A 24,101-nucleotide genomic window follows, 5' to 3' on the forward strand; every position below is an offset into this window, starting at 1 on the left:
AGATGATATGACATTCCAGTGTGTCTAATGTAAAACACTTTTTATTTTATTTTTATTATACTTTTCTTTAGTTATGTGGAAATTAATGTTTGTATAAATGTAATCTATTGTTAGAACCTACAAGAAAATTATTTGATCTTGGTTTTATTCAAAATGTTGTTTATCTTTCATAACTTAATGTCCTTATATTTCTTGATTTTGTTTTTTAATTTTATTTTATGTTTTCGTGACTCTTTTGATGGAATGTTGTTTTATTGTAAAAGAACATATCGGCACATTATATAATCATTATGTACTTTCTTATATTTTTTTTTTCATAATATGAAGCTTTTCTCATATTTTTTTTCTAATAAGGTTTTGTACTTATTAATGACTTAATTTTTTATTATTTATTCTATTATAAAGGTTATCTATCATAAACTCATTTAACCTTAATTTTTTTTATTTTAATCATGATTTTATCTAAAAAGTAACTTTGTTTTCTATGTTTAAATATTATTATTTTAAATTTCTTGATAAAACATTAAATAAATTAAAATTATCTTATTAGTGACAATCAAATTTTAGATGTTAAAAAGCAAAACTTAAAATATATTAAACTTTTGTCCAACATAAACTTAAAATCACATAATAATCAATATAATAGTTATATCATCACTTAATGATTAGTACAAAAATAATAATTTAAAAAAAAAATTAAATCCATCAAATATTCATTTAGAGATAAAAAAAATGAAATCTGTAAATATTAGTGAACTAAAATTATATTCACACCGAAAAAACTGAAATTAGGGTTTTTGATTTTGGGCTCACGACCGAGAATTGGATTAAACCCAATTCAGCAGGCTATCCTACCATATTTAAACTTATCACTCTGAGTCTTCTGTACACCAAAAACTTTAGAAAGCCTTTATTTTTCTTTCAGGTAAGCTCTCACTTTCTCTCACCTTTTGCATTAGGGTTTCTGGGTAAAGAAATTCTCTGCGATTCCTCTGAAACTTTTGAAATACCTAAGTGGGGTTAGCGATAAAGGGGGTTTAGGGCATTGTGGGTTTTACACCCTTCTTGATTCTGTATATTGGGTTAATTTATTGATGATTTTAATTCTGGAAGCTATTTGAGCAAAGAGGATGAGGCCGATTTTTGCTGGAAACTTGGAGTACGATACTCGTCAATCGGAGCTTGAAAGATTGTTTTCAAAGTATGGAAGGATTGACCGCGTGGACATGAAATCTGGTAAAGCACTCGTGGTTGTATCTTCACATGAGCAATCAAAATATTTTTAGTTGAATTTTGTCTGTTTCATTAGTTTCCCTTATCTTGTAAATGGTGAGGATGAAGTACAAATTTGTTTTTATTAATTTTATTTTTTTGTTAAACCTTTTGTGAGCAAACCCTACCCTGTCGTCGTATTGAATTTTTATTTGACATGTTGAATGGTCAGTTGTTCAACTGATTTTGTGTTGTGTTGCCTAAGGCCGTGGCATCCGCTAGAGTCTTTTAAGACAACTAGATGTCATTGTTTTTGTGAAGTTAGTGTATGAGTAAAAGAGAGGGTGTGGCTCACGTTGAGCTTGTGGGGAAAGACAATGGTTTCGTTTCCCCACAGAACACTTTCTTGGAGAGGCGAGGAACTTTAAGGTTGACTAAACCCCAGGTCTCAGTAGTGATCTCATAGGTGGTTCAAAGAGTGTGGCTTGTGGGATTTACCTTGGGCTTCCATTGGGGAGCCAAAGGACTTATTTATGGTGATTAAAGAAAATTAACAAAATAAGACGTTCATCTAAATGGGGCGACCGTGTTTTGGAATTTGGATTTGAGCATATGGCTGCTTTTGTGGGCTGAATCTGTAGTTCCTATGGCCTGGTAGGAAATAAATGGAAGCCACAATTGCAGTGCCTTTGGAAAGAAAATCCTCTGGTTTTTAAGTGTTTGTTTTGGCGCAGGAACTTCTACTAAGGGGAAACATGCTGAGCTTCTGTCTTGGCTTGCCAACCTCTCTGCAAATTTTTTTTGGAAGAAAACCTTCTTGCTTGCCTGCTCTCCTTCTACCCACTGATCTGCATTTTCTCATCTGATCATTCGTCACTCACCTCACCATCTCCCAACATTGACATTTCCATCAGAATGTTCTTAGTGGGATCATCAATCAATTTATTAAGCAATGCATAGCTTATCTGAAAATAGGGGATCAATGAAATTCTGTCAAGTCATGCCATTCTATTTCTGAAATCACTTGTGCTGTCTGAATGGAGAAGCATGCTTAGCAGTCTCAGATCTGAATTTTGGATTTAACCTTTATTTGCAATCATGATTTTGTTCCTCATTCAACGCCTCTACAGCTTCATGTGCATCAGCCCTCATATATTCAGGTGTTGTATTCCTTTGTTCCTGACAGGGAAAATGATTTCCTGGTTTGGCTGATGTACTTCTGGTGAGGAATAACATGCTGATGTCTTTCATAATCATTTATGCCTCTAATACTAGCCTTGTTTCAGGTTTTGCTTTTGTCTATTATGAGGATGAGCGTGATGCAGAAGAAGCAATTCGTGCACTTGACAATGTTCCATTTGGTCATGAAAAGCGGAGGCTATCTGTGGAGTGGGCTAGGGTATGATAATGTTTTCATGATTGTATTTTGATTTTATTTATTGATGATAGCACACAAGAACAATAGTATCTTACCTGATTTTAATGGAAGCTTTTTCCTATTCTTTTCTATTGCAGGGTGAACGAGGACGCCATCGTGATGGATCAAAGGCAAACCAGAGGCCAACAAAAACCCTGTTTGTGATTAACTTTGATCCAATCCGGACTAGAGTTCGGGATATAGAAAAACACTTTGAACCATATGGAAATGTTCTTCACGTCCGGATTCGCCGGAACTTTGCTTTTGTGCAGTTTGAAACGCAAGAAGATGCCACTAAAGCATTAGAGTGTACAAATATGAGGTAAGTAATGGAATTATATTGTCTTGTAGTATAGTTACAAATATTAATTTTTTGGTTTCATTACACTTGCAGTAAGATCCTGGACAGAGTGGTGTCTGTGGAGTATGCTTTGAGGGATGATGGTGAGAGGGGTGACAATTATGATAGTCCCAGGAGAGGAGGTTATGATAGATCACCCAGTCCAGTTTATCACAGGCGACCAAGCCCCGACTATGGTCGTCCACGCAGTCCTGTCTATGATAGGTATAATGGTGGACCTGACAGGCGGAGGAGTCCTGATTATGGCAGACACAGAAGTCCTGATTATGGCAGACACAGAAGTCCTGATTATGGCAGGCGCAGGAGTCCTGATTATGGCAGGCGCAGGAGTCCTGATTATGGAAAGCCAAGGAGTCCTGATTATGTGAAGCCAAGGAGTCCTGATTATGTGAAGCCGAGGAGTCCTGATTTTGGGAAGCCGAGGAGTCCTGATTTTGGGAAGCCGAGGAGTCCTGATTTTGGGAAGCCAAGGAGTCCTGAATATGGTAGATTTCGCAGGTATTATATTCTTATCAGTAAATTTAAACCTTTCATGCACTCTTTTTTTATTCACTCTTGCAGCTTATTTATTCTGCTTTATCTGCAGCCGTTCTCCAGTGCGCAGGTCTAGAACGTAAGGATGTCCGGTTTTAGAGTAAGAAGAAAGGCTACAATGACACTGTCACTTTCTAGTTGTTAGAATAGCAAGTGGTACATTATGTAGTAAAAGGGTATTTCTGAGTTTAATGTGGTTTGCGTCTTTATCTAGCAATTAGTGCCAATGGTTCCATAGGGACCTACTATGAGACCTTGTTTAGTGTGGGATTATTAATGCATATTTTTTCAATGACATCGTGCTTTGCTACAGCCCAAATTCTCTTTCCGTAGCTAGTATTAACACTATTGTGAATGAGTGTGCTCTTGCAGTTAATCTGTAATCAACTGTGCTCTAAAAGAAATGTTATTTGCTAATTCGCTCGTGCACTGATTCTACGGTGATATGCATTATTTCAAATGCCCTCTTTTTGCCGAAGAAACGTCATTCTTGTTTTGATCAAGTACTCCTATACACTAATTCTGCCCCAATTCTGAAAAAAAAAACTTGGTAAAAGTAGGTGTCTGAGTAGTATAAATAATTTCTTATTTGCTAGATGCTCGAAACCTTGGATGATATTCGTTTAGGTTTATTTGGTGTAGTAATTTGGTGGTTTGAATGAAAAATTTAGGTAAGGTTGGGAAAGAATATTAGGTAAACGGGTTTTGGTAACCAGCATTGGCTTCTTTTTAGTCATTTTCAATTTAAGGTAGAATTGTAACGACTTTGATTATTCGCGTCTTGGATGCGCATCCCTACCTTTGCATGTTTCTGTAATGAATCAATTCTAAAAGCTAAATCCATCAAAAAAATGTTTATATTATTTAAGCGCTATTCGATTTGATAACCTTTTTTTTATGCTTTTTCTTAACAAACAACATCAAATGCTATTAGGGTGATAAAATAGGTTGGGTCTGACGGCTTGCCTATGTGGGTTGGGACGTATTGTGATTTTTTTGTTCTTTCCCTTTTTTATTTTTATTTGAGATTTTGATTTTAGCGTTCTCAGAAGAGATCTATTGGTCTTTGTTTGATATTTTTAAGTGTAATTTTATATTTGAGAAAAAAGATTAGATTTGAAATTTTGAAATGAAGGGGTGAGTTGAAGGTATTGAAAAATGACAGGTTTTTTGTGGCCTGTTTTTGTCACTCTTAAATGCTAATGGGTTTTTATTTTGTTTTTATATATCTTTTTAAGAATGAAAATATATATTAAAAAGTTAAGATAATAACTTCATACTAGTGAAAACGAAAAGTCAACTTTTTATATGGCAGGCTTGTTTGAACTTTTTTATTTGCTTAATGTGGTCTTAATAAACTTCTAGGGAAAACATCAAATAATTAGCCGTCGGCCTTCGGCAAGTGTTGAAATTAGAGTAATATAAGAAAAATTTTCGCATAATTCGGTCAAAGTTTCTCAAATTTCAACTCCTAAATAATAGGAGAATGGGTCTTGTTTTATCTATTTAATAGCTTTTTTAAAAAAGAATTCAAATGTCATTAACCCATTTAGTAGAATTTAAAGTTATTTTAAGTAAGTGAAATGTATAGAATTTTTTTACAATTTTAAATTATTTTTTATAATATATAAAAATAAAGTATGCTTTTAATATTTAGTCTTCTTACTAAGGGTGTTAATAACGAAACCAACTAGGCAACCATCTTGGAAAGAAAGTAAAATTGATTTAAAGAAAATAAGAAAAAGCATCCACCATTATTTTGCCCTTTATCCTTTCATACATAACCACTGAATGTGATGAATCAGAATAGTCCTTTTTGCTCATCTCAATTTACTGAATTTGTGGCTCCTTTAACAGTCTCATGTCTACATCTTCCACTTCAATTTTTCAAAACTCATTTCCTCTTTCATTGACTTTTCCTCTTTCAACACTCACTCAATCATTTCAATAATAACTATTGATCGAAGATGAAACCATCAAATGAAACTATGATCAGATAAAAATGTAACAAAAATACCTCTCCTGAGATAAATTTATCTATAAACACTTACAAGATAACAGAAAAAAAAGATTCAAAATTTATCTGTTATTGGCTATCATTTGATGATCATATTGTTTGGAGAAACTCATTTCATTAATAATGAACACCCCTTGAAGACAAACAAGAGTTTCATGAATTGCAGCACAGATCAAACCAGATAAGATTCTGATACATGATGACAGAAGGATCAATAACAAGAATAACATATCTAAGCTGAGGACTTGCTGAGTTCTTGATGAATTGCCTTTTCCAGCCATGCCTCAGCATGTTCCATGATTCCAGGGCTGAGTCTGATCATGAGAATGCAAAATTCAGTTTGATTAAGCTTTCCATCTCCATCAAGATCTCCTTGTCTAACCATGGCATCTGCATCCTCCATAGTCATGCCCTCCATGCCAAGAAGAGCTGAATTTCTCCTCAGACTCTCACTCGTTATCAAACCTGTTTCTGGGTCTGATAGAAGCTTGAAACCTCCACAGAGTTCTGAAACAAAGGATTCCACATCAAGCTTCTCTGCCATGACTGGTAGCAAGTCCTCAAACTCTGTCTCTGTCTCCATGCTGCTGTTTTGCTTCATGCTCTGTTGCTTGCTTTCCATTTTATGATACCAACCTTCCCTTTTCTTCTGCTTCTCAACGTTCCAAAGCAGAAAGCGACTTTTCAACACTCAATGAGAATTCGTTAGGACAAGTCCTCTTTTATAGACATGTAAAAGTTCTTCCTTTTCGAACGACTTATGAGGTTCATTGAAACTCCAAAACCACCATTTATAGATTCCATTCATCTTAAGATACACTTGGATCCGTAAAAAAGAGTTACTAAAACTAGTTTATTTGTTGCATAAATTTACTGTAATATACGTAATTTATTTATTTTTTATTTTATGCTTACTATTGAGAAATGTAACTCATCATTTTTTACCCATAAAATTTAATATGAGAATTGAGAAATCATTGAGTTATTAATCATTTAAAATTGTAATTTGAGAATTTAGATTCTCTAAATCATTGAGTTATTAATCATTCAAAATTGTAATTTGAGAATTTAGATTCTCTTCTGTTAGATTTTTTTGTGTGTTGTATTTTTTCGGAATATACTAATGAATATTAATTTTTATATTTTAAAATATATTAAAAATATTTTTAAAATACCAGTATCAATGTATTTTAATGCTTAACAGAAAACAACATAAAAAATTCTACTAAAAACTTCGGATTCTTAATTTGATATCATTATTAGTTTCTACCAAATTTGGAAGTTGGATTTTTCATTGGCTTTACACAGTATTTACTAAAGGAATCAAGAACTAATATAAAGAATAACTATTTATTTTGGTAGTTACTGTGACTAAGACTCTTTTTTAACAATTATTCTCTTAAATGTAACTTTATTTCTCTATGGGTAACTCCTAGCAACCATCACAGGATGCATACTTTTTTTTATAGTCTCAACATAGAATAATATAGAATAAATTATAAGATAATGTTTGTGCTTATTTATATATTATAAATTTATTTTATTTTTAATAAATATATTAATGCCGATCTAATAACAAATAATATTATAAATTCAGCAAATAATAAATTTTATTAAAAAAAGCTTCAAATAACTTTTTTAATATCATATTAAAAGATAAACTTTAAATATATTTTAAATTATATAAAATCAACTTATAATATGTAATTTTGTCTTATATTTTTTGAAAAAGATGAATAGAAAAGAAAAGGAAGTTGTGATGATAAGGTTGAGCATGAGAGACAAATATGTGGGTCAAAAGAATATTTAAGTAGTATTGGAGAATTGGGAATTGTTGTAAGTGAAGAAGTTGAGGAATCTAGAGAAGACGGTTATGTTATGTTTTGTGTGTGATTGAGAAGTATATGATTTGATTTTTCATTTTCATCATAGGAAGGTTTCTAGGAAGCTGCCTTTGGTGGGAACAAAAGGATATTCTACTTCAGACGTAATCTTCAGTTCCATTCTTTGCCTTCCATGAACCTTCCTCTTCTTCAATTTCTATTTCAAATTTTCATATTCTGTCGTCTTCTCAATCAATCATATACATCACAAGGGCCATAATAATTTATTTCTTCAGTAATCACAACCTTTCCACATGGGCCATGTAATTCTCAATCGCAACATTTTATTATTTTTTTATATTTCTTTTTTCAAATCATATCTAGTTTTACTTTGGTTTGCTTTCTTTGCATTTTATATTTCTCTTCCTTTGCTTTCTTTCGCAACATGCCCTTTTCACGTGTTTCACAACTCTACCAATCATAGTTAATCATTGTTTAGTGGCAATTTTTTATGATCATAATAAACTAATTAGCAACTTTTGATGATTAAGTTTTGTTGATTTTAAGCGTAAAACATGAAAAAAAAGTTGGATTTTAAAGAGGTAAAAAGAGAAGTAGGTTTCACGAATTGATAAAGGTAGTATTCTATTTCCACATAAGAAAACAAGAGAGTTGGAAATCTTTTGTTGTTTTGGTTTAAATATTGTTCAAGTTGTTATATGGTTCTTGGAATGATTGACGAAGACGCAAGTATCGAATACGATCGATCATGCAGAATGAAGTACTGTTGAACTGTTGGATTTAGGCATGAGAATAATGCTTCTGATTTTTGTGCCGACTTGCATAATGTGAGAACACAAACTTCAAATCAAAATAAATTGAAGATTGTGTTTTATTTTTTATTTTTTAAATTAAAGAAAAATTCGTCCAATCATACTTAATAATGTATTAGCTTCATTATGTTATCATCCTGTTTTATGAAGTTGTTTAGGCAATTTACTTTTTAAGAGATTTAATTAAGTTTCGGGGTTTTTTTATTTATCAATATGAGTATTTTTAATTGAGTGCTTAATAGAAATTTTTAGCTTATAATTTTAATTTATCTATTAAGGAAGTGACATGACTCTTATTTTTTATAGTCGCTTTATTTATTTATTAGTGTTAATAAATATAAGACTTTGTGGTTAATATGGTTGATACGAGATTTTGATTTTTTTTGTTAAAAATTTGTTGGATAATGATGTCATGCTTTCCATTAGTTTTCATGTTATTATTAGATGATAAAAAATACTGGTATTAGATAAAAAATACTGTTTGGTTGTTATTTTCGGATTTTTATTAAATAGGTTAGGTGTATGTGATTGTCATTCGTACTTATCAGTATTTGTTATTTGCAAAAAAAAATTTAAAATTAAAATTAATTAAAATGAAAATTAATTTATATTTTATTATATTAAATTTAATTAAAATCAAATTTTAATTTATATTTAATTTAATTTATTTTTTGTAATTTTATTTAGATTTGTTTTATAAATTTATAAAATATTTTTTTAAAATATTCATAGATAACTATTTATGCTTTCAAATTTTAAATACGCATAAATATTATTAAATTGATATCTAGCCATTACAATAAATAAATACTTTTATTACGGAGATACTATTCATATCTTACCTGACATATTATCATTCCTAATTACTTCCTATAAGTATTGTCGTCACCGCTCTGTTAATATAAACAAAGAAAAATTCTCTTATAATCCAATATATTTTTAATAAAAATAATCGTTCTTCTTCTTAATATATAGAGTAAAGTAAGACGACTAAGTAAAATATCAATCATACTATCTTTAAAAAGTTAAATAAAAGAAATATAAAAAAAGTTTGAGGATTGAATAAACTAAGAACTCTTTGTAAACGATTAAAAACTTAAAATCTTTTTAAAATTGACATTGTCATCAAAATTCTTTTGGAGCTATAACATATTATTGTAATAAAAGCATAGAGTATTTTATCAAATTGCAAATTTCAATTTACTACTACCATTCCCCAGCTTATAAACAAAGAGTATTTGAACAAATTATAAATTTCAATTTTCAGCACAATGGTATCATGGCCAACCAATATTGCCATTTTATAAAGAAAATTCTCTATACCAGATGAATACAATTCTAAACTTTCTTGCTCAATATAAAGCATGTTGAACATTTTTTATGCTTAAAAAAATTTATATATATATATATATATATATATATATATATATATATATATATACACACACACACACAGGACTCACATAAAAACACAGATTCACTGGTATAATAATAATAAGAACAAGAAAGTGTCAAAGAATCAAAATAACTATATATTGTTCAAACTTAAATAGACTAGAATAAAATATTGTCAACATAATGATCTGGAATAGGATGGTTGATCTTAACTTACATGTAAGAGTGGGATAAAAAATTTGCAATATACTTAGCATCACAGCAGAGAGAGAAGTTTTATTTTCTAACACAAAGACACATATCACCTTTCATGATTCAATACAGAAGAACTTAGTCACTTGAATATATTAAATTAATCCACTCCCGAGCAAAAACAATAGATAAATGTTGCAATTCTAGCAAATGCTGAGCTCTATTAGCTGAACTTAGTTCTTGTTTGTTGGATCCACTTTAGACTATTCATTATTATTATACAGCCTCAGGAACATGTTCACGTATGTTGGTACAACTAAAGTATTTTCAAACATCAAGATGTTTGCTGTATGGTTCAAAACTTCAACAGATTGAGTTGGCTCTCTGGTTTAGGCTAATATTACTATATTATCTTGTTTTCTGAACAACATTTTCATTTCATCAAACAATTGTTTGCCTGAAATAAGTGCAGCAGGAGTTTTATATTTATTTTATCAAGTATCATAATGATATGCAGAAAAAAAAGTAATAAAACATATAACATCATACACACATAACAAAGAACGTGCCAACAGAATCAAAACACTGATATATATATATATATATATATATATATATATATATATATATATATATATATATATATATATATATATATATGTATGTATGTATGTATGTGTGTGTGTGTCAGACAGCAAGGCAATTACAACAGAGAGGAAGGGATATGTTTCTGAGCTCTATTGACTGAAACGAAGGTTTTGTCTGATCAGATTTAGAAGATTCACTTATTTTATACAACTTCAGAAAACTTTTAGGAATACAATTATGTATGTTAGCATAATTAATAGTATTTTTAAATATTAAACTTCAACAGATTAGGTTCATACTATAATATGTTTTGTACATGTAACGATTTGTCTAAGGTGGAGTTTCTAAAGAAGAACCCCTCAGAATTTGGACTTTCCATCAGCATATGTAACAGTGGCAGAAGCTATAAGCAAATAAAGTATCAATGAAAAGCTAGTTTGTTCAATAATATTTCATACAGCTCTTCAAAATTCCTCCAGCAGTTCCATATTACACAAGCACATTGGTAGTTAATTGATTTATTAACGATATTCTTCAACTCTAAAGTCCAGTGAAGATAAATCAGTTTCATATATTGGCACGATTAGAAGAACAAAAAATAAGCTCCTCAATGTCTTTAATTCACATTTGCAAAAGCCTTGATGGTTCTTAACTTTCAGAGAAAAGAAGGAAATAAAGAGAGAACTGAGTTACTGGTTGGAGAAAAGTGGATAAATCAATTGTATTTCTGCTGTTATGTAGATTATGTCAACATGAAAGAAGCCTCTATTACACCCACATCTTGATTTGCTTTTACTTACATTTTTACATTTTGAACATGATTATTGAAAATCAATAGTTATAATTTTACGCAATTCTTCTTTTTTTCAATGTGTTTCTAAACAAATTATTAACCTTTCACTTCACCTCCACAACTCTTTATTAACTGAATAGCAGGCCTATTCTGATTAACACTTTACAATTATGGGAACTATTTTAACAAGTGATGGTACTAAAACAGGATTGCATTGTAATTAGTTTCGTGTGTTCGGTTCAGATAAATAAATACTGCAAGAGTTCTGCACAAGAATACCCCACAACTGAACATCAGTATGAAGTAAACTGTTGAAAGAACTGACTCTGACTGACAACACTTCCGTCTTATTCAACTATGACTTGTCATGCAAAAGCTTCAGTGGACAACAATTTGTCAGTGCAATAAACACCATTTTTCTGTAACTACATTGGTGCCATCTTCGACTTTGTTAATGAAATTCTTAAACTTCAGATTAAGTTTTTATGTAGCTTTACTATTGGAGTAATTGAAGAGGCAGTTTTTACTTAAACAATTGTATGGTCCACTTCAAGTTCTTGAGGATTATACCTTAGAGAAAAAAATGCTGAAGTTCTTAAGGATAATATACCATTGGAAATACTCCAAACGCTTAAGTTATGGATGACTAGAATCTGAAACAGCAAAAGACGTGCCATGCTTATATATTTTACTTTACCCCTAGAAAGGATAAAAATCAATCTATACATGAAAGAAAGGACTACAAATAGCACATATTTCAGACAGTACATCCTGTTTCAATATGGGGGCACAACCAATATATATATATATATATATATATATATATATATATATATATATATATATATATATATATATATATATATATATATATATATATATATATATATATATATATATATATATATATATATATATATATATATATATAAATGGGATAATGATACTTTTGACAACAATTTTTTGATAACATTTTAACACTATCTATGTGTTATTCTGTGATTGGTCCATGTTGGTGTTTATGATTATTATTATTGATTGTAGAGTAATTTTGGACCAATTACAGAATGACACGTAAATAGTGTTAAAATATTATCAAAAAAATATTGTCAAAGTATTATTATTCATATATATGTGAGGCCTATCTACTTAATTGACAGCTACAATGTCTCAACTTCACTCCCAGTGAAGATGGTTCACTGAGTTGAATGAGAGGTGTGTAATTATCAAAATTTGTGAACTTAGATCAGCAACAGCAGTATTATAATCCAAGTCATCAGGCTTTGGCAGCCGCTGTACTAATCTATACCGTATAGGGAGTTGAATGTTTGAAGTTGGCTTTAACACCTTTGAACCACTCACACATCTACCAAAACGCACCAGTGTTATTAAAACAAAAATCACCATTCAAATTTAGTGCGGTTTCAACATGAAGATTAGCAGCATTTAAGTTTGGACTGTGAATCTCAGCTACATCAGGAAAATTGAAATAAAAAGTCACAAATAACTCAGTGGATGAATCATCATCATAGATTGGTGGAGCATCAAAATCTACATTGGTAGCTGGATCACTCCATTCAAAATCATCAAAGTTATGCACAAATGGATCAACACTATTTTCAGAAAAGGCATCACAAGCGATATAATATTCAGCTGAAACATGAATATGTTGGGTTTTAAAGTATAAGAAAAAACAAAACGAATGAGAAACTAATATTTTTTATTGAGCATAAATAGTGAATATTTATATTACAAAATAAAAACATAATTTGTAACCAACTTTAAGAAATATCTGCTGAATAATTAACTAAATAATGCATAAAATCCTAAATAATATATAAAATCCTCCTAAAAAATATGATAGAAATACGTTTTTATTTAACTGATTTGACTCTTTCGACCACGTACTTTTTGAGTGAAAAAATTCCAACAATATTCAAAATTGCAATTAGGAACAGGATCCACATAGACATAGACAGCAGTATCTATAATGAAATCCTAAACTACTTAGAAAACAGTTTTCAATCAGAATTGCAACTAGTATAATGCAATGCTATGAATTCACATGATCATTTTGTGGGTTTTCTAATTCAGATTTGATAAAGGGAATCGAAGGCATTGTAAAGAAAACGAAAATGGGCAAAAAAAAAAAACAGTAAAGGATAATTAGCAATGAATAGAACAGTGCAGAAACAAATAAAGAAAGAAGCAATTGAGAAGAACAATTTACGTTGCACTGAATTCAGTTCTGGAAAAGCTTTACATCTTCAGAAATTTGGAAACTAACCCATGTGAAACTGGAAACATACGAGTTGTTTCTTAGTAAAGGACCGTCTGTGTTGTATATCTGAACTGTGACAGATCAAAGTCTTACATAGGCTGAAGTGAAAATCAGAACTGGAAAAGAATTGGAGAAAACTGGTTGCAACGGATAACATATGTAAAATGATTACACTTGGTTCAACTTAACTACCCCTAACTAATCCTAGAAGTAATTCAATTAGCAGTTCACAATGTAAATTAACTCTTCAAGCTGCTTCAGCAGTTTTCCAGTAAGTCTTCAATTGGCAGCAACAACGGTATCCATTGCCTCATAATTCCCAACAACCCACACTTATTAACATTTTGAGTTCAAGTGATGCTACCTGCAGTGGTCTGTTGGATTGGAACTGAATAAATGAGCTGGAAGAGTCAATTTAAATTCTGAACTGCTAATATCTAAAAAATGTCAACATCTGACGCATTAGACAAAGACAGGTTCATACTTTTCAACTTGGCTACCATATCATCCCCATTCTCACGAATCAGTGCAATAATTTGAGAATTTGAGAAACCTGTTGCGAAATAGCAAGAGGCGTACCCTAGTAAGGAGTACACGTACGCTTACAAAAATACACGCGAAAAATTGAGATTGAAGAGCGGGTGTCCATTATCAACATTAAGAGCGAAAAGTTGAAGAACCCGCAAAAGGGTGATTGGAGAAACAGAGTTGAATACCCAAATGAGAAAATAAAATAGTTTTCCAAGCGGGGAGGATAAAGAAGGGGTGTGGCTGAATTTGAAGGTAGGGTGTTGGAGAAGAGAGAAAAGTGAAAGGTGGAATTACAAGAGTGAGGATTGTTGCGGATTGTTACGTGTGTGCAGTGTCCTGGCAAGATTGTTGGTTGTGTTGGATTATAAACTTCACATTTGGTAGGCTGGAGGCATGATTGGTGATTTGGTGGTGGGACGGTGGTCAGGTACGAGGATTCCCAATCTCACGAAAGAAATGCACAGAAATATAAAAAAATCTAAACTTTCCCAAATTCCCATGGTGTTTGGAGGTTAACAGTTCAAGGAAGGTTTCTTGCATACAATCCTAGGAGAAACACTCCCAGTTTTAAAAAGAAACTCTGGATATGCAAGAAGACAGCTTAGTGGAGCAGACTCTATTCATTGCATCCAAACACCATGGTCAAGAGTTTATATACATCCAGCTCCATTTGATGCGCACCCATTTGGAGCTGGCTGCGTGGTGTTCTTGTGGCCGTCCGCTTTGAATGATGATGCCCATGAGACTGAACTGATGGTTGCTGGTGCGTGATTGGAAGCGTTGTTGCCTTGCGTGCTTCAGCAGGTTTTTTTTTGGTAGAGGAGAGGAAAATGTTGAGAAAAATTACAGAACCAGTTTGAAAGTGAATCAATGAAAAGATAGTTTGTCCAATAATATTTCATACAGCTCTTTAAAATTCCTCCAGCAGTTCCATATGACACAAGCACATTTGTAGTTAATTGACTTCATAAATGATATTCTTCAACTCTAAAGTCCAGTGAAGATAAATCAGTTTCATATATTGGCACGATTAGAAGAACAAAAAATAAGCTCCTCAATGTTTTAATTCACATTTGCAAAAACCTTGATTCTTCTTAACTTTCAAAGAAAAGAAGGAAAGAAAGGGAGAACTGAAAGTTACTGGATGGAGAAAAGTGGATAAATCAATTGTATTTTTGCTGTTATTTAGATTATGTCAAAATGGAAGCTTTTAACCCAAAGAAGACTCTATTACACCCATATCTTGATTTGTTTTACTTACATTTTTACATTTTGAACATGATTATTGAAAATCAATAGTTATAATTTTACGCAATTCTTTTTTTCAATGTGTTTCTAAACATATTATTAACCTTTCACTTCACCTCCACAACTCTTTATTAACTGAGTAGCAGGACTATTCTGATTAACACTTTACAATTATGGGAACTGTTTTAACAACTGATGGTACTAAAATAACGTTGCATTGGAATTAGTTTCGTGTGTTTGGTTCAGATAAATAAATACTGCAAGAGTTCTACACACAGAATACCCTACAACTGAACATCAGTCTGAAGTAAATTGTTGAAAGAACTGACTCTGACAGTCAACACTTCCGTCTTATTCAACTATGACTTGTCATGCAAAAGCTTCAGTGGACAGCAATTTGTCAGTGCAAATAAAAGCCATTTTTCTTAACCACATTGGGACCATCTTCGACTAGTTTATGAAATTCTTAAACTTTAGTTTGTATGTAGCTTTACTATTGGAGTAATTGAAGTGACAGTTTTTACATAAACAATTATATGGTCCTCTTCAAGTTCTTGAGGATTATACCATTAGAGAAAAAACTGCTAAAGTTCTTCAGGATTATATATCATTTGAAATACTCCGACCACTTAGATACAGATTATTAGAATCTGAAACAGCAAAAGAAGTGCCATGCTTATACACTTTACTTTACTCCTTGAAAGGATAAAAATCAATCTATTTATGACAGAAAGGATTACAAATAGCACATATTTCAGACAGTATATCCTGTTTCAATATGGGGGCACAACCAGTATATATATGTGGGGCCCTATCTGCTTAATTGAGAGCTACAATGTCTCAACTTTCCTAACAGTTGAGATTTTTATGTGCTTGCACTGAAAAAGTTTCTACTTCATGCGAAACTAGAGGCAGTCAAACGACATGATGATATTCAGGTAAACAGATTAATCAAGTATTTGTTCAATAGTATTTCAAGTAAAACCTTTTACTAAATAAGCTTATAATATTTATTAAGAATTGATTCATGAACTTTTCTGTAAAATCATAATATTTACAAATGCCTATACAGTCATTTTGGCTGATAAAATGCAAAAACAAGAGGCTTGTGCTAGTTGCGAAGCTTTATGTACCAGGACCAATAAGTGATCTTCGTAATTTTCTTGAAAAGAATCTTTTCTACAAGAGAAAGGACCAACCAACTGTTCATACCAGGGGAGAAATCATTTAACAAATTATTTCATCAAGAAAAGAATTAGAGTGACTAAATTCACCTTTTGAAATTGAACAAATTAAATTCCTTTCCCCCCTGGTCTTTGCAAGAACTTCACAACCAACATATGAACAATTGAGATCAGATGGCTTGGATCTAAAACAGTAAAATCTGTTTACTATCCATTGCCCTTGACTATCTTGAACTTCTCTAGCACACATTTTCCTTCTTTGTACTTCTGTGTTTCCTCGTAAGCTTTAACATATTTCCAGCCAAGTTCCTCTCCACAATCAGAGCAATACACATCAGCCACTGTGTGAAGACCAGTGATAAGCTGTCTATCTTCTTTAGGACCCAAAACAATGTTCATTGCGTGAGAGAATAAAAATGCTCTACCATTTGTTGCCTGTTACAGATAACTCTTGAAAATCCTAGGTTATTCAAAGAACATAACAAAAACTCTCACCAGTTTGAAGGAAACTGAAAATGCTAAAAACTCAAGTGAATCGCTTCACTATAGATAAGGCTAATTTCAGGCCGTGTTTGCAAGGTTTTTGACATGATTAATATGGGCATATGAATATTAATCTTTAGCAAACAACTAGGTTAGAAGTTTTTTTTTCTTAAAAGTTTTATTTTATGATTCTTTTAACATCTCAAGGGAATCATCTGGTTAGTAATTACCAGTTTCAACTGCTGATTAGTTGAAATTTAGAACCAACAGATCCTATCATCCATTCCAATCTAGAAATCCAGCATAAAATTGGAGAAAATGCCAAAAATGCAACAGAAAGTTCACCTGGAAATCTTTGGAAACAATATCATCATGGAAAGCAACAAGGTTCTGGCACCTAAAGCAGCAGTATGCCCGTGATCCCATCAACTCCGCCATTGATGTATTTGCCTGGCACTGCCACTTTTGCTCCTACTCATAAATAAAAGTGCAAAGGGAAAGGTTGGTCAAAGACTCAATAATAGAAAAGTGACCAAACAATAGAAGCCTCAAGCCTATCTTACCAACGAGTGACAATGGCTATGATTTGTCAAATGGGTAACAAACAGTGTCTACAAGGCTGATTGAAGTGCAAGATACGTACCTAACCAAACTATGTGACGTCAATCACAATGCAACATTTTGAAGAAAAGAATATGTCTAAGAGGGTAATTGAGTGACGCAGATCATAAAAGACTTTGATAATTGAGAGTTTTGTTTAAATAAAAGGTGTTGATTGTGATGGCATAAGAAATGTACTAAAATGGTTCGGTAAGAAAGTGATACAATTCTTTAACAAATGTTATGTGTTACTTGAAAAGCTACGTTTTCCTTTAAGCATAAACACATGAGAGAAGAAACGCATACTTTGAAAATGCAACAAAATGTAAAACTAGAATCAATGCAAACAAAGATTCCTCTGAAAATGTCACCAGTTGATCTAGGACTTGTGTATTCTATTATGTTTGCATTCACCATCTTCTAAGTTGAAATAAAACTTACCTTTTCCCTCTGTGTTTTGTAATGGTTTATGCATTGGGTATGCTTGAATATACATAGTTTTTAGAAACAATCAAAGTTCTTATATTATTTTGTTCATAAATTTGACCTATAAAATTTAGAATTATATGAACTTATCACTATAAAAAAAATATAGAAACTTTGATCATATTTGATAAAAATATGTAAAGCCTAAATACTTTTTTTTCATTGTAAGACAACTGCAGTGTTAGGAGTGGGTAGGTTGAGTTCTGATATCAAACCTCAACTAATGCCACATTCTTTTTTCTAATTATATTTGTTTTGGAGTTGTTTGTCATTTCTTGATATGTAAATTGAACCACTCAGCATTTAATATTGTTTCACGGGGCCAGATAACACAAAAAAAAAGTATGCCCTTTTTTCAAAATGCAGACTTTAAATCATAGAAGAGTATGCTTTTATATACCAAAATAAAAAAGCCTCCCACTTCCTAATTTCTTAACCAAATTTGCCTTGAAGACACATTGGCTTTCTTTTAAACCGAAAACAAAGTACTTTATGTGATTATATTTGTCTAATTGTATGCAAGAATCGTGGTATGCAAAGCTGCAATGGTGAAAAATATACTAAAATAGCAAAGTGTCTCCATGAGAATGTGTCTTCTAGAACTATAAAATTTCTTGAGACGCATCTCCTACATTATGCTAAAGAGAGATTGAGAAATATCTCCAAAACAAGGAAAAAGTAGGTTGAGGGTAAGGACACTCACTAAAAAGAGCCACATCCAATATACAAAGTACAGTTAAGATCACAACACACTTTACAGTGAAACAATTTCGACAAGGGTTAACAAGAGGTCAATCAACAAGCTCAAAATCACCGAACAGCCAGTTTCTTCTTGGCCATCCATCTCCTTCTGGTGGATTCTAATGCCTCCAACTTCATTTTGTTGAGTTCATCAATCCAATGCTGATAGTGAGTCTCAATTACAGCAAGTTCAAGCTGTAGCTCAAGATCAATCTCCTCTACTGATGAAGACACATAAGAACAGCTACTTCTTGTGCTCCCAACATTAGTAGATGTTCCAAGAACTGACCCCGAGTTCGCTGGGTATTCATTTATCACAACTTCTTCCCCAGAAGAATAATTTTCTTGTTGCAATTTACAGTCCTCAAAATATTCATCCCCAAGATCAAGTTCAGAGATGGACCTACTACTTAAGCACTTAGAGCTTGCATCAACACTGGAATAATGACAATTGTCATCTTTCATAGAAGCATTCTCAACAACTACCTCAGAAGCTTCAGATCTTTGTGAATGATAATCACCCTCGAAAGTAGCCTTATCACCACTTTCTGTTAAGCTGTTCTCGGCTGCCACAAAATCTTCTTTGGGGGTTGTATCAATCCCAGAGTAGCCATCCTCCTCAATAGCCAAATCAGAGGGAAGACTTGGTAGGGCAGAAGCCCATGGCCATCCCATGAAGTTTTGGGCATCTATATTAGGATTTATTTCACCACATGCCCAACGATCATGCGAAGGATTCCACCAAGGGAGAAGTTTCATTATCAAATAATCAATAAGCTCAGCTATGAAAGGTACATCGTGATCTGCCAGCTCCAAATGTTCAACCATCTCTGTGGCCACAGAGACTGCGGTATCTGAATCAAGGTAAAACAGAAAATGTATGTTCCTCACTCGACCTGCTAGGAACACAACAAACACCTTTCAGCATCAACTTTCGAGCCTGTCGAAAACCAATTCAGATGTTCTCTACTCACGTGCTCCTCCTTGAAACAAAAGTAGCATAAGGTGAAGGCGAAGGAAAGAGAAAATACTCACCACATGTATCAGCAATACGCAAGGTCAATGATACCGAGTTATCATCATTTTTAGTCCCTTTCAACCTAAACTCATTGTTAATATTTGCCCTCTGAACCTCAAAAACAGGACAATATGGGCTTTCTTGGTTGCTTTCGGAACAGATACTCATAGAAAACTGTTTGTAGTCACCATCCAAGTCCATAGAATGAGAACTAGACTTGAATGAGTACGCTCTCAGAGTTCTTCTAGGTGGTTGTAAAGGATAAAGGACGGGATCCTTTGAATTCTCAACTTGTAGAAATGGATCTTTCAGAAGCTCCTCTGCTGACAATCTCTCAGATGCTGGAACCAAACATTTCTCAATAAACTCCCTAATTTGAGGATCACTCACCTTATTAAGGGAAGCAGGTTTGATGCCCTGCAATGACATGCATCACAATACAGCAAGTTAAATTGTTTGCGTTATAAGTTAAAGTGGTAAGAATATGCCAATAATTTATTTACTCACTGAGGTAACTTTCTTAAAGATTTGAGCTGGATTTTTGCATTCGGCATAGGGATACTCAAAAGTGACCATCTCCAATATGCACATCCCAAAAGAATAGATGTCAACCAGTTCTGTGTATGACTCTTCATATAGTTCTGGAGCCATAAACTCAGGAGTTCCTTTTGTAAAATAGAGAAACAACAAACACAAGCATAGCTCAGTGCCATTGGAACCAATATGATAAAAACATCACAATTCAGGAAGTAATATGTTACCAATAACACTTCGGGCGGTAGGTTGCTGCATGACAATTGCCAAACCAAGATCCCCTATCTTAACTTCACCCTGGTTTCCATTCACAAAGATGTTGTCACATTTCAAGTCTCTATGAATAATGGGTGGCTTGTGACTATGAAGATATAGTAAGCCATGAAGAATCTGCCTGGCCCAACCTTTTATAGCTTTCATTTCAACATATTTATGCTTCTTGCGATATCTGTCAGCCAAAGGTGTACAAAAATTTCATATGTGCATGTTACAACCAAATAATATAAAGGAAAGGGGACAAAAATCAGGAGAACCTACTGCCTTAAATTTCCTGATGTGAACAGTTCAGTAATCATGTTAACAGTTTTCTCCTTATCATCAATCCAAGAATCACAGAACTTAATGATATTGTCATGTTTCAAAGACTTCAAAAGATTAACTTCAGAATACAATTTCGCAAGATCATCTACTGAATGCAAGAGGCCATCAATCTTAACTTGATTCCAAGCAACTTCAATTCCATCAACTTCATCAAAGGCCCTATAACTGGAAAAGGGAAAGAGATTAAATAGCATGCTTTCACGAGTAAAAACTGCCATAAAAATAAAAAATGTTATTGAATAATAAATTTCCTGGAGAAATAATTCATAGCAAGTAAAATTCTGAATCAAATTAACCTAGAACACTAGGAAGAAAATACGAAATATTAGAGATAACAAAGAATTATATATAGAAAGAAAGATAGAAGAGAGAAGGATTAGGCATTAAATCTTACACAGTTTTGAAGGCACCCCTTCCCAAGACTTCAGTATACTGAGACAAAAACAAAAGAGAGAAAAAAAAATCAAACTAATAGCAAATATAATGAACAAAGTGAATCGTAGAAATGAAGTAAACAAATCCCCTTGAACAATGTGGGTATATTGTATTAAGTGCCCCTAGCTGTGCTTCACAGAAAGCATTTTTTTTCATAAAGAGGATTATTTGTAGTATTGAATCTTAAGTATGAGATAGGTTTTACACTTCTGCATTACAAAGTAAAAGTGGAACTTAATTTGTGAAACTCTCTTTCACAGCTGATAAAGGTGATTCATTACAGATACATCATTAATAAATAAAATACCAGATACCAAACAGCCAATTTAAACCGTTTCTCTAATGATAACACACTTGCAAGCCTCACAAAAGTGTTCCTAATTCAAAAGGACGGAGATGAGGCTTTTTTCCGCATGATACACCATCTCTACCATATAGTCATTTCTTCAACTTATATACCTTGCATTTCAAGTTTATCATCCAGGCAAACGAGAAAAACGAGGCTAATCAATTTCAAATCACTATTGCTTAAAAACAATCCCTCTGGCTCAACGACCATATTTTCACCACCAACACAAGTAATTCAAACTTACCCGCCAAAGCCATAAAAAACACACCACAACAGTTCACACGCAATTATTAAACTTTAGAAGAACCACCGAAGTTGACTAAAAATGAATCCAAAAAACATATAAATGAATAATTGGTGAAGGTGCTTGTGAGACTCGAGTCATAATACCCTTGTATACCGCCCGGTTGGATCTTTCTCCGCAAACTCGTCCTCAAAATCCTGAGGCTCCCTGGTCCCGAACGCATTGCACACGGGAGGCAGTGTCAAGACAGCACCAGAATTCATTCTAGTGGCTGAAACAATCAGAATTCAAGACAAATTGTTTCTTTTTTCTAATTATTAGTATATGTTTATCGGATGGGGCCTAGTTTGTGATTGGAATGGAGAAAGGTAGGAACGGAACGAAGGAGGAATCGAATGCCGACCGCAGCTGGAATCGGCATTCGATGACAATGGTTGGAGGCAATGAACCTAAATCCAAAACCCAACCTTCCATGTCATAACAAAAATTCATCCTCAAACCAAACCCACCACCTCCACCTTCCTCTCAAAGTCCATTCTTTCCAGCGACCCAGGTACCAAAACCTTCCAAAGGTTCAAAATTTACCAGATGGGTCTCCCATTGTCCAATCTTCTGAGGAAAAATATCAAAAGGGGGGATTGAAGAAAGGTGGTTGGCGGGAAAGAGAGAGAAAATGAGAAAACTGTGGAGGCGAAAGAGAAGCGGGGAACAGACAGGTGGATGGTGAATCAGAGTGCTAATTTTGTTATGAAATTTGCGTTTGAAAAGTTGGAAAAAGGGAAAGTTGGGAACTAACTAACGGAAACAAATCGTACATCTTAGCTATGCTGAGGTGAGAATCAGATGACTTTTATCTTTATGTTGATGGAAAGACAAAATATCACGGATGAATTCTTTTTATTGTTAGATTAAAATAAGACAAAAGGGTTTAAAAAAAGAAAAACATCCAACAAAATGAGAAACGGTAAGACATAACTTATTTCCAGCCTATTACAAGTGTAACAGAAACATAATCGAAAAGAGTGACAGAAAAATATGTCACAGCATATTAGAATGCAACAGAGAGAATGTAATGTTTTACTGCAGAGCTTTAAGCTTAAGAACAATTCTAGACTGTAAATTAGTTAGTAAAAATGCTGCAAGATTTCTTCATTAGTTTCTTCAGAATGATGAATTCTGAAAAGGTGCTTTAAGATTTCCATGTTGCAGAGAAGCTATATCCCTTAAGATCTTTCTCACAAGAACTCCCTCCCTCAGAATGTTGCTTTGAACCATTTCCATTAGTTTAGACTGTAAGGAGTTGTTCACATTGGAAATTTCTAGTACAAAAATATGAATATATTGAGTAAGAGTCTTTTTTGAAAAAATTATTAAAATGATATCATTTTCTTTCTTTATGGAAATTGGATAAATTTTTAAAAAAAAGTCTTAGTCATATGATGTGATGGAAACACTACTTTCAAATAAAATAAATTGGTGTTTTTATACTTCTTGTTGAATATTTATTTTGTGTGTTAAAAATTATGTTTGCATAGATGATTTTATTTATTTTTATATAAGTAGTACTTTTATGTTTGATTTTTTTTTTGTTTTTATAGAAAATACACTTACAATTTTGTATGGAATTTGTGTATGATTTCTAATTTTTATATTTTTATTATTTATTTTGATGGATAAGAAATTATTTTTAAAATTTTGATATAATATTATCTATTTTGGGCATGATTCTTGTAGGATATATGATGATATAAAATAAATAATTATTTTTTCAAATATATAAATACTCAATTTTATAATTTTTTGTAATTCCTGTAGAAAAGCTGGTTTTCACCCATTATTAGGTGATAACATAACATATTAATTGTTGCATTTTAAACTATTTCACTTAATAAAATAGTTGTTGCATTCATAAATTGGGAAATTTTGAAAAACTATCTATTATTTAATTTTTTATATTGTTGTAATTCATTAATTTTAGTTGTTTTTGACATTTTAAATAAAATTTGATTTATCCAAATTTTTTGTTTTGTAATTTTAGAAAAGATTGATAACCAATTAATAAAATATTTATACTATTATCACCAGTTGAGGTGTCGTGGTGTAGTTGGTTATCACGTCAGTCTAACACACTGAAGGTCTCCGGTTCGAGTCCGGGCGACGCCACTTTTTCTTTTTATTTTAGAATAATTTCTTTATAACATT

The 24,101-nt window shown here is 32.4% G+C and overlaps 4 protein-coding genes and 1 non-coding gene across 10 annotated transcripts; 2 read left to right on the forward strand and 3 right to left on the reverse strand.

The window, feature by feature from the left end:
* Positions 1-789: 789 nt before the first annotated feature.
* Positions 790-3,836, forward strand: LOC108319261 (serine/arginine-rich splicing factor RS31). 2 transcript variants are annotated; one of them, XM_017550333.2, is made up of 6 exons: positions 790-925; positions 1,114-1,236; positions 2,499-2,611; positions 2,728-2,951; positions 3,024-3,488; positions 3,577-3,836. In XM_017550333.2, the coding sequence occupies exons 2-6, from the start codon at positions 1,131-1,133 to the stop codon at positions 3,605-3,607; spliced, it is 939 nt and encodes a 312-aa protein (XP_017405822.1). In that variant the 5' UTR covers positions 790-925; positions 1,114-1,130; the 3' UTR covers positions 3,608-3,836. The 2 variants fall into 2 exon arrangements, with proteins under 2 accessions (XP_017405822.1, XP_052724478.1); XM_052868518.1 differs by lacking the exon at positions 790-925 and having other exon boundaries at positions 943-1,236.
* Positions 3,837-5,579: 1,743 nt separating this feature from the next.
* Positions 5,580-6,311, reverse strand: LOC108319248 (calcium-binding protein KIC). Its single transcript, XM_017550310.2, has one exon. The coding sequence runs from the start codon at positions 6,161-6,163 to the stop codon at positions 5,774-5,776; it is 390 nt and encodes a 129-aa protein (XP_017405799.1). The 5' UTR covers positions 6,164-6,311; the 3' UTR covers positions 5,580-5,773.
* A 10,026-nt stretch (positions 6,312-16,337) lies between these two features.
* Positions 16,338-17,597, reverse strand: LOC108319246 (protein yippee-like At4g27745). 3 transcript variants are annotated; one of them, XR_001831265.2, is made up of 3 exons: positions 17,238-17,436; positions 16,500-16,844; positions 16,338-16,404 (listed from the first exon to the last, which is right to left on the reverse strand). XR_001831265.2 is itself a non-coding variant. In XM_052868592.1 (3 exons), the coding sequence occupies exons 2-3, from the start codon at positions 17,328-17,330 to the stop codon at positions 16,617-16,619; spliced, it is 321 nt and encodes a 106-aa protein (XP_052724552.1). In that variant the 5' UTR covers positions 17,331-17,363; positions 17,536-17,597; the 3' UTR covers positions 16,338-16,616. The 3 variants fall into 3 exon arrangements, 2 of the variants coding, with proteins under 2 accessions (XP_052724552.1, XP_017405797.1); XM_052868592.1 differs by adding an exon at positions 17,536-17,597 and having other exon boundaries at positions 16,338-16,844; positions 17,238-17,363; XM_017550308.2 differs by adding an exon at positions 17,456-17,542 and having other exon boundaries at positions 16,338-16,844; positions 17,238-17,363.
* A 909-nt stretch (positions 17,598-18,506) lies between these two features.
* Positions 18,507-22,772, reverse strand: LOC108319231 (probable serine/threonine-protein kinase WNK10). 3 transcript variants are annotated; one of them, XM_052868870.1, is made up of 7 exons: positions 22,046-22,772; positions 21,266-21,303; positions 20,988-21,036; positions 20,499-20,719; positions 20,245-20,402; positions 19,755-20,154; positions 18,507-19,618 (listed from the first exon to the last, which is right to left on the reverse strand). In XM_052868870.1, exons 1-7 carry the CDS (start codon positions 22,120-22,122, stop codon positions 18,789-18,791), a joined length of 1,773 nt encoding a protein of 590 aa, XP_052724830.1. In that variant the 5' UTR covers positions 22,123-22,772; the 3' UTR covers positions 18,507-18,788. The 3 variants fall into 3 exon arrangements, with proteins under 3 accessions (XP_052724830.1, XP_017405774.1, XP_017405773.1); XM_017550285.2 differs by having other exon boundaries at positions 18,507-19,615; positions 20,809-21,036; XM_017550284.2 differs by having other exon boundaries at positions 20,809-21,036.
* A 1,216-nt stretch (positions 22,773-23,988) lies between these two features.
* On the forward strand, positions 23,989-24,062 carry TRNAV-AAC (transfer RNA valine (anticodon AAC)). The gene has a single exon. It is a non-coding gene; the product is annotated as a tRNA-Val (tRNA).
* Positions 24,063-24,101: the final 39 nt, after the last annotated feature.

The sequence above is a fragment of the Vigna angularis genome, chromosome 9 (assembly GCF_016808095.1).
Source record: "Vigna angularis cultivar LongXiaoDou No.4 chromosome 9, ASM1680809v1, whole genome shotgun sequence".
Taxonomy (NCBI): Eukaryota; Viridiplantae; Streptophyta; class Magnoliopsida; order Fabales; family Fabaceae; genus Vigna; species Vigna angularis.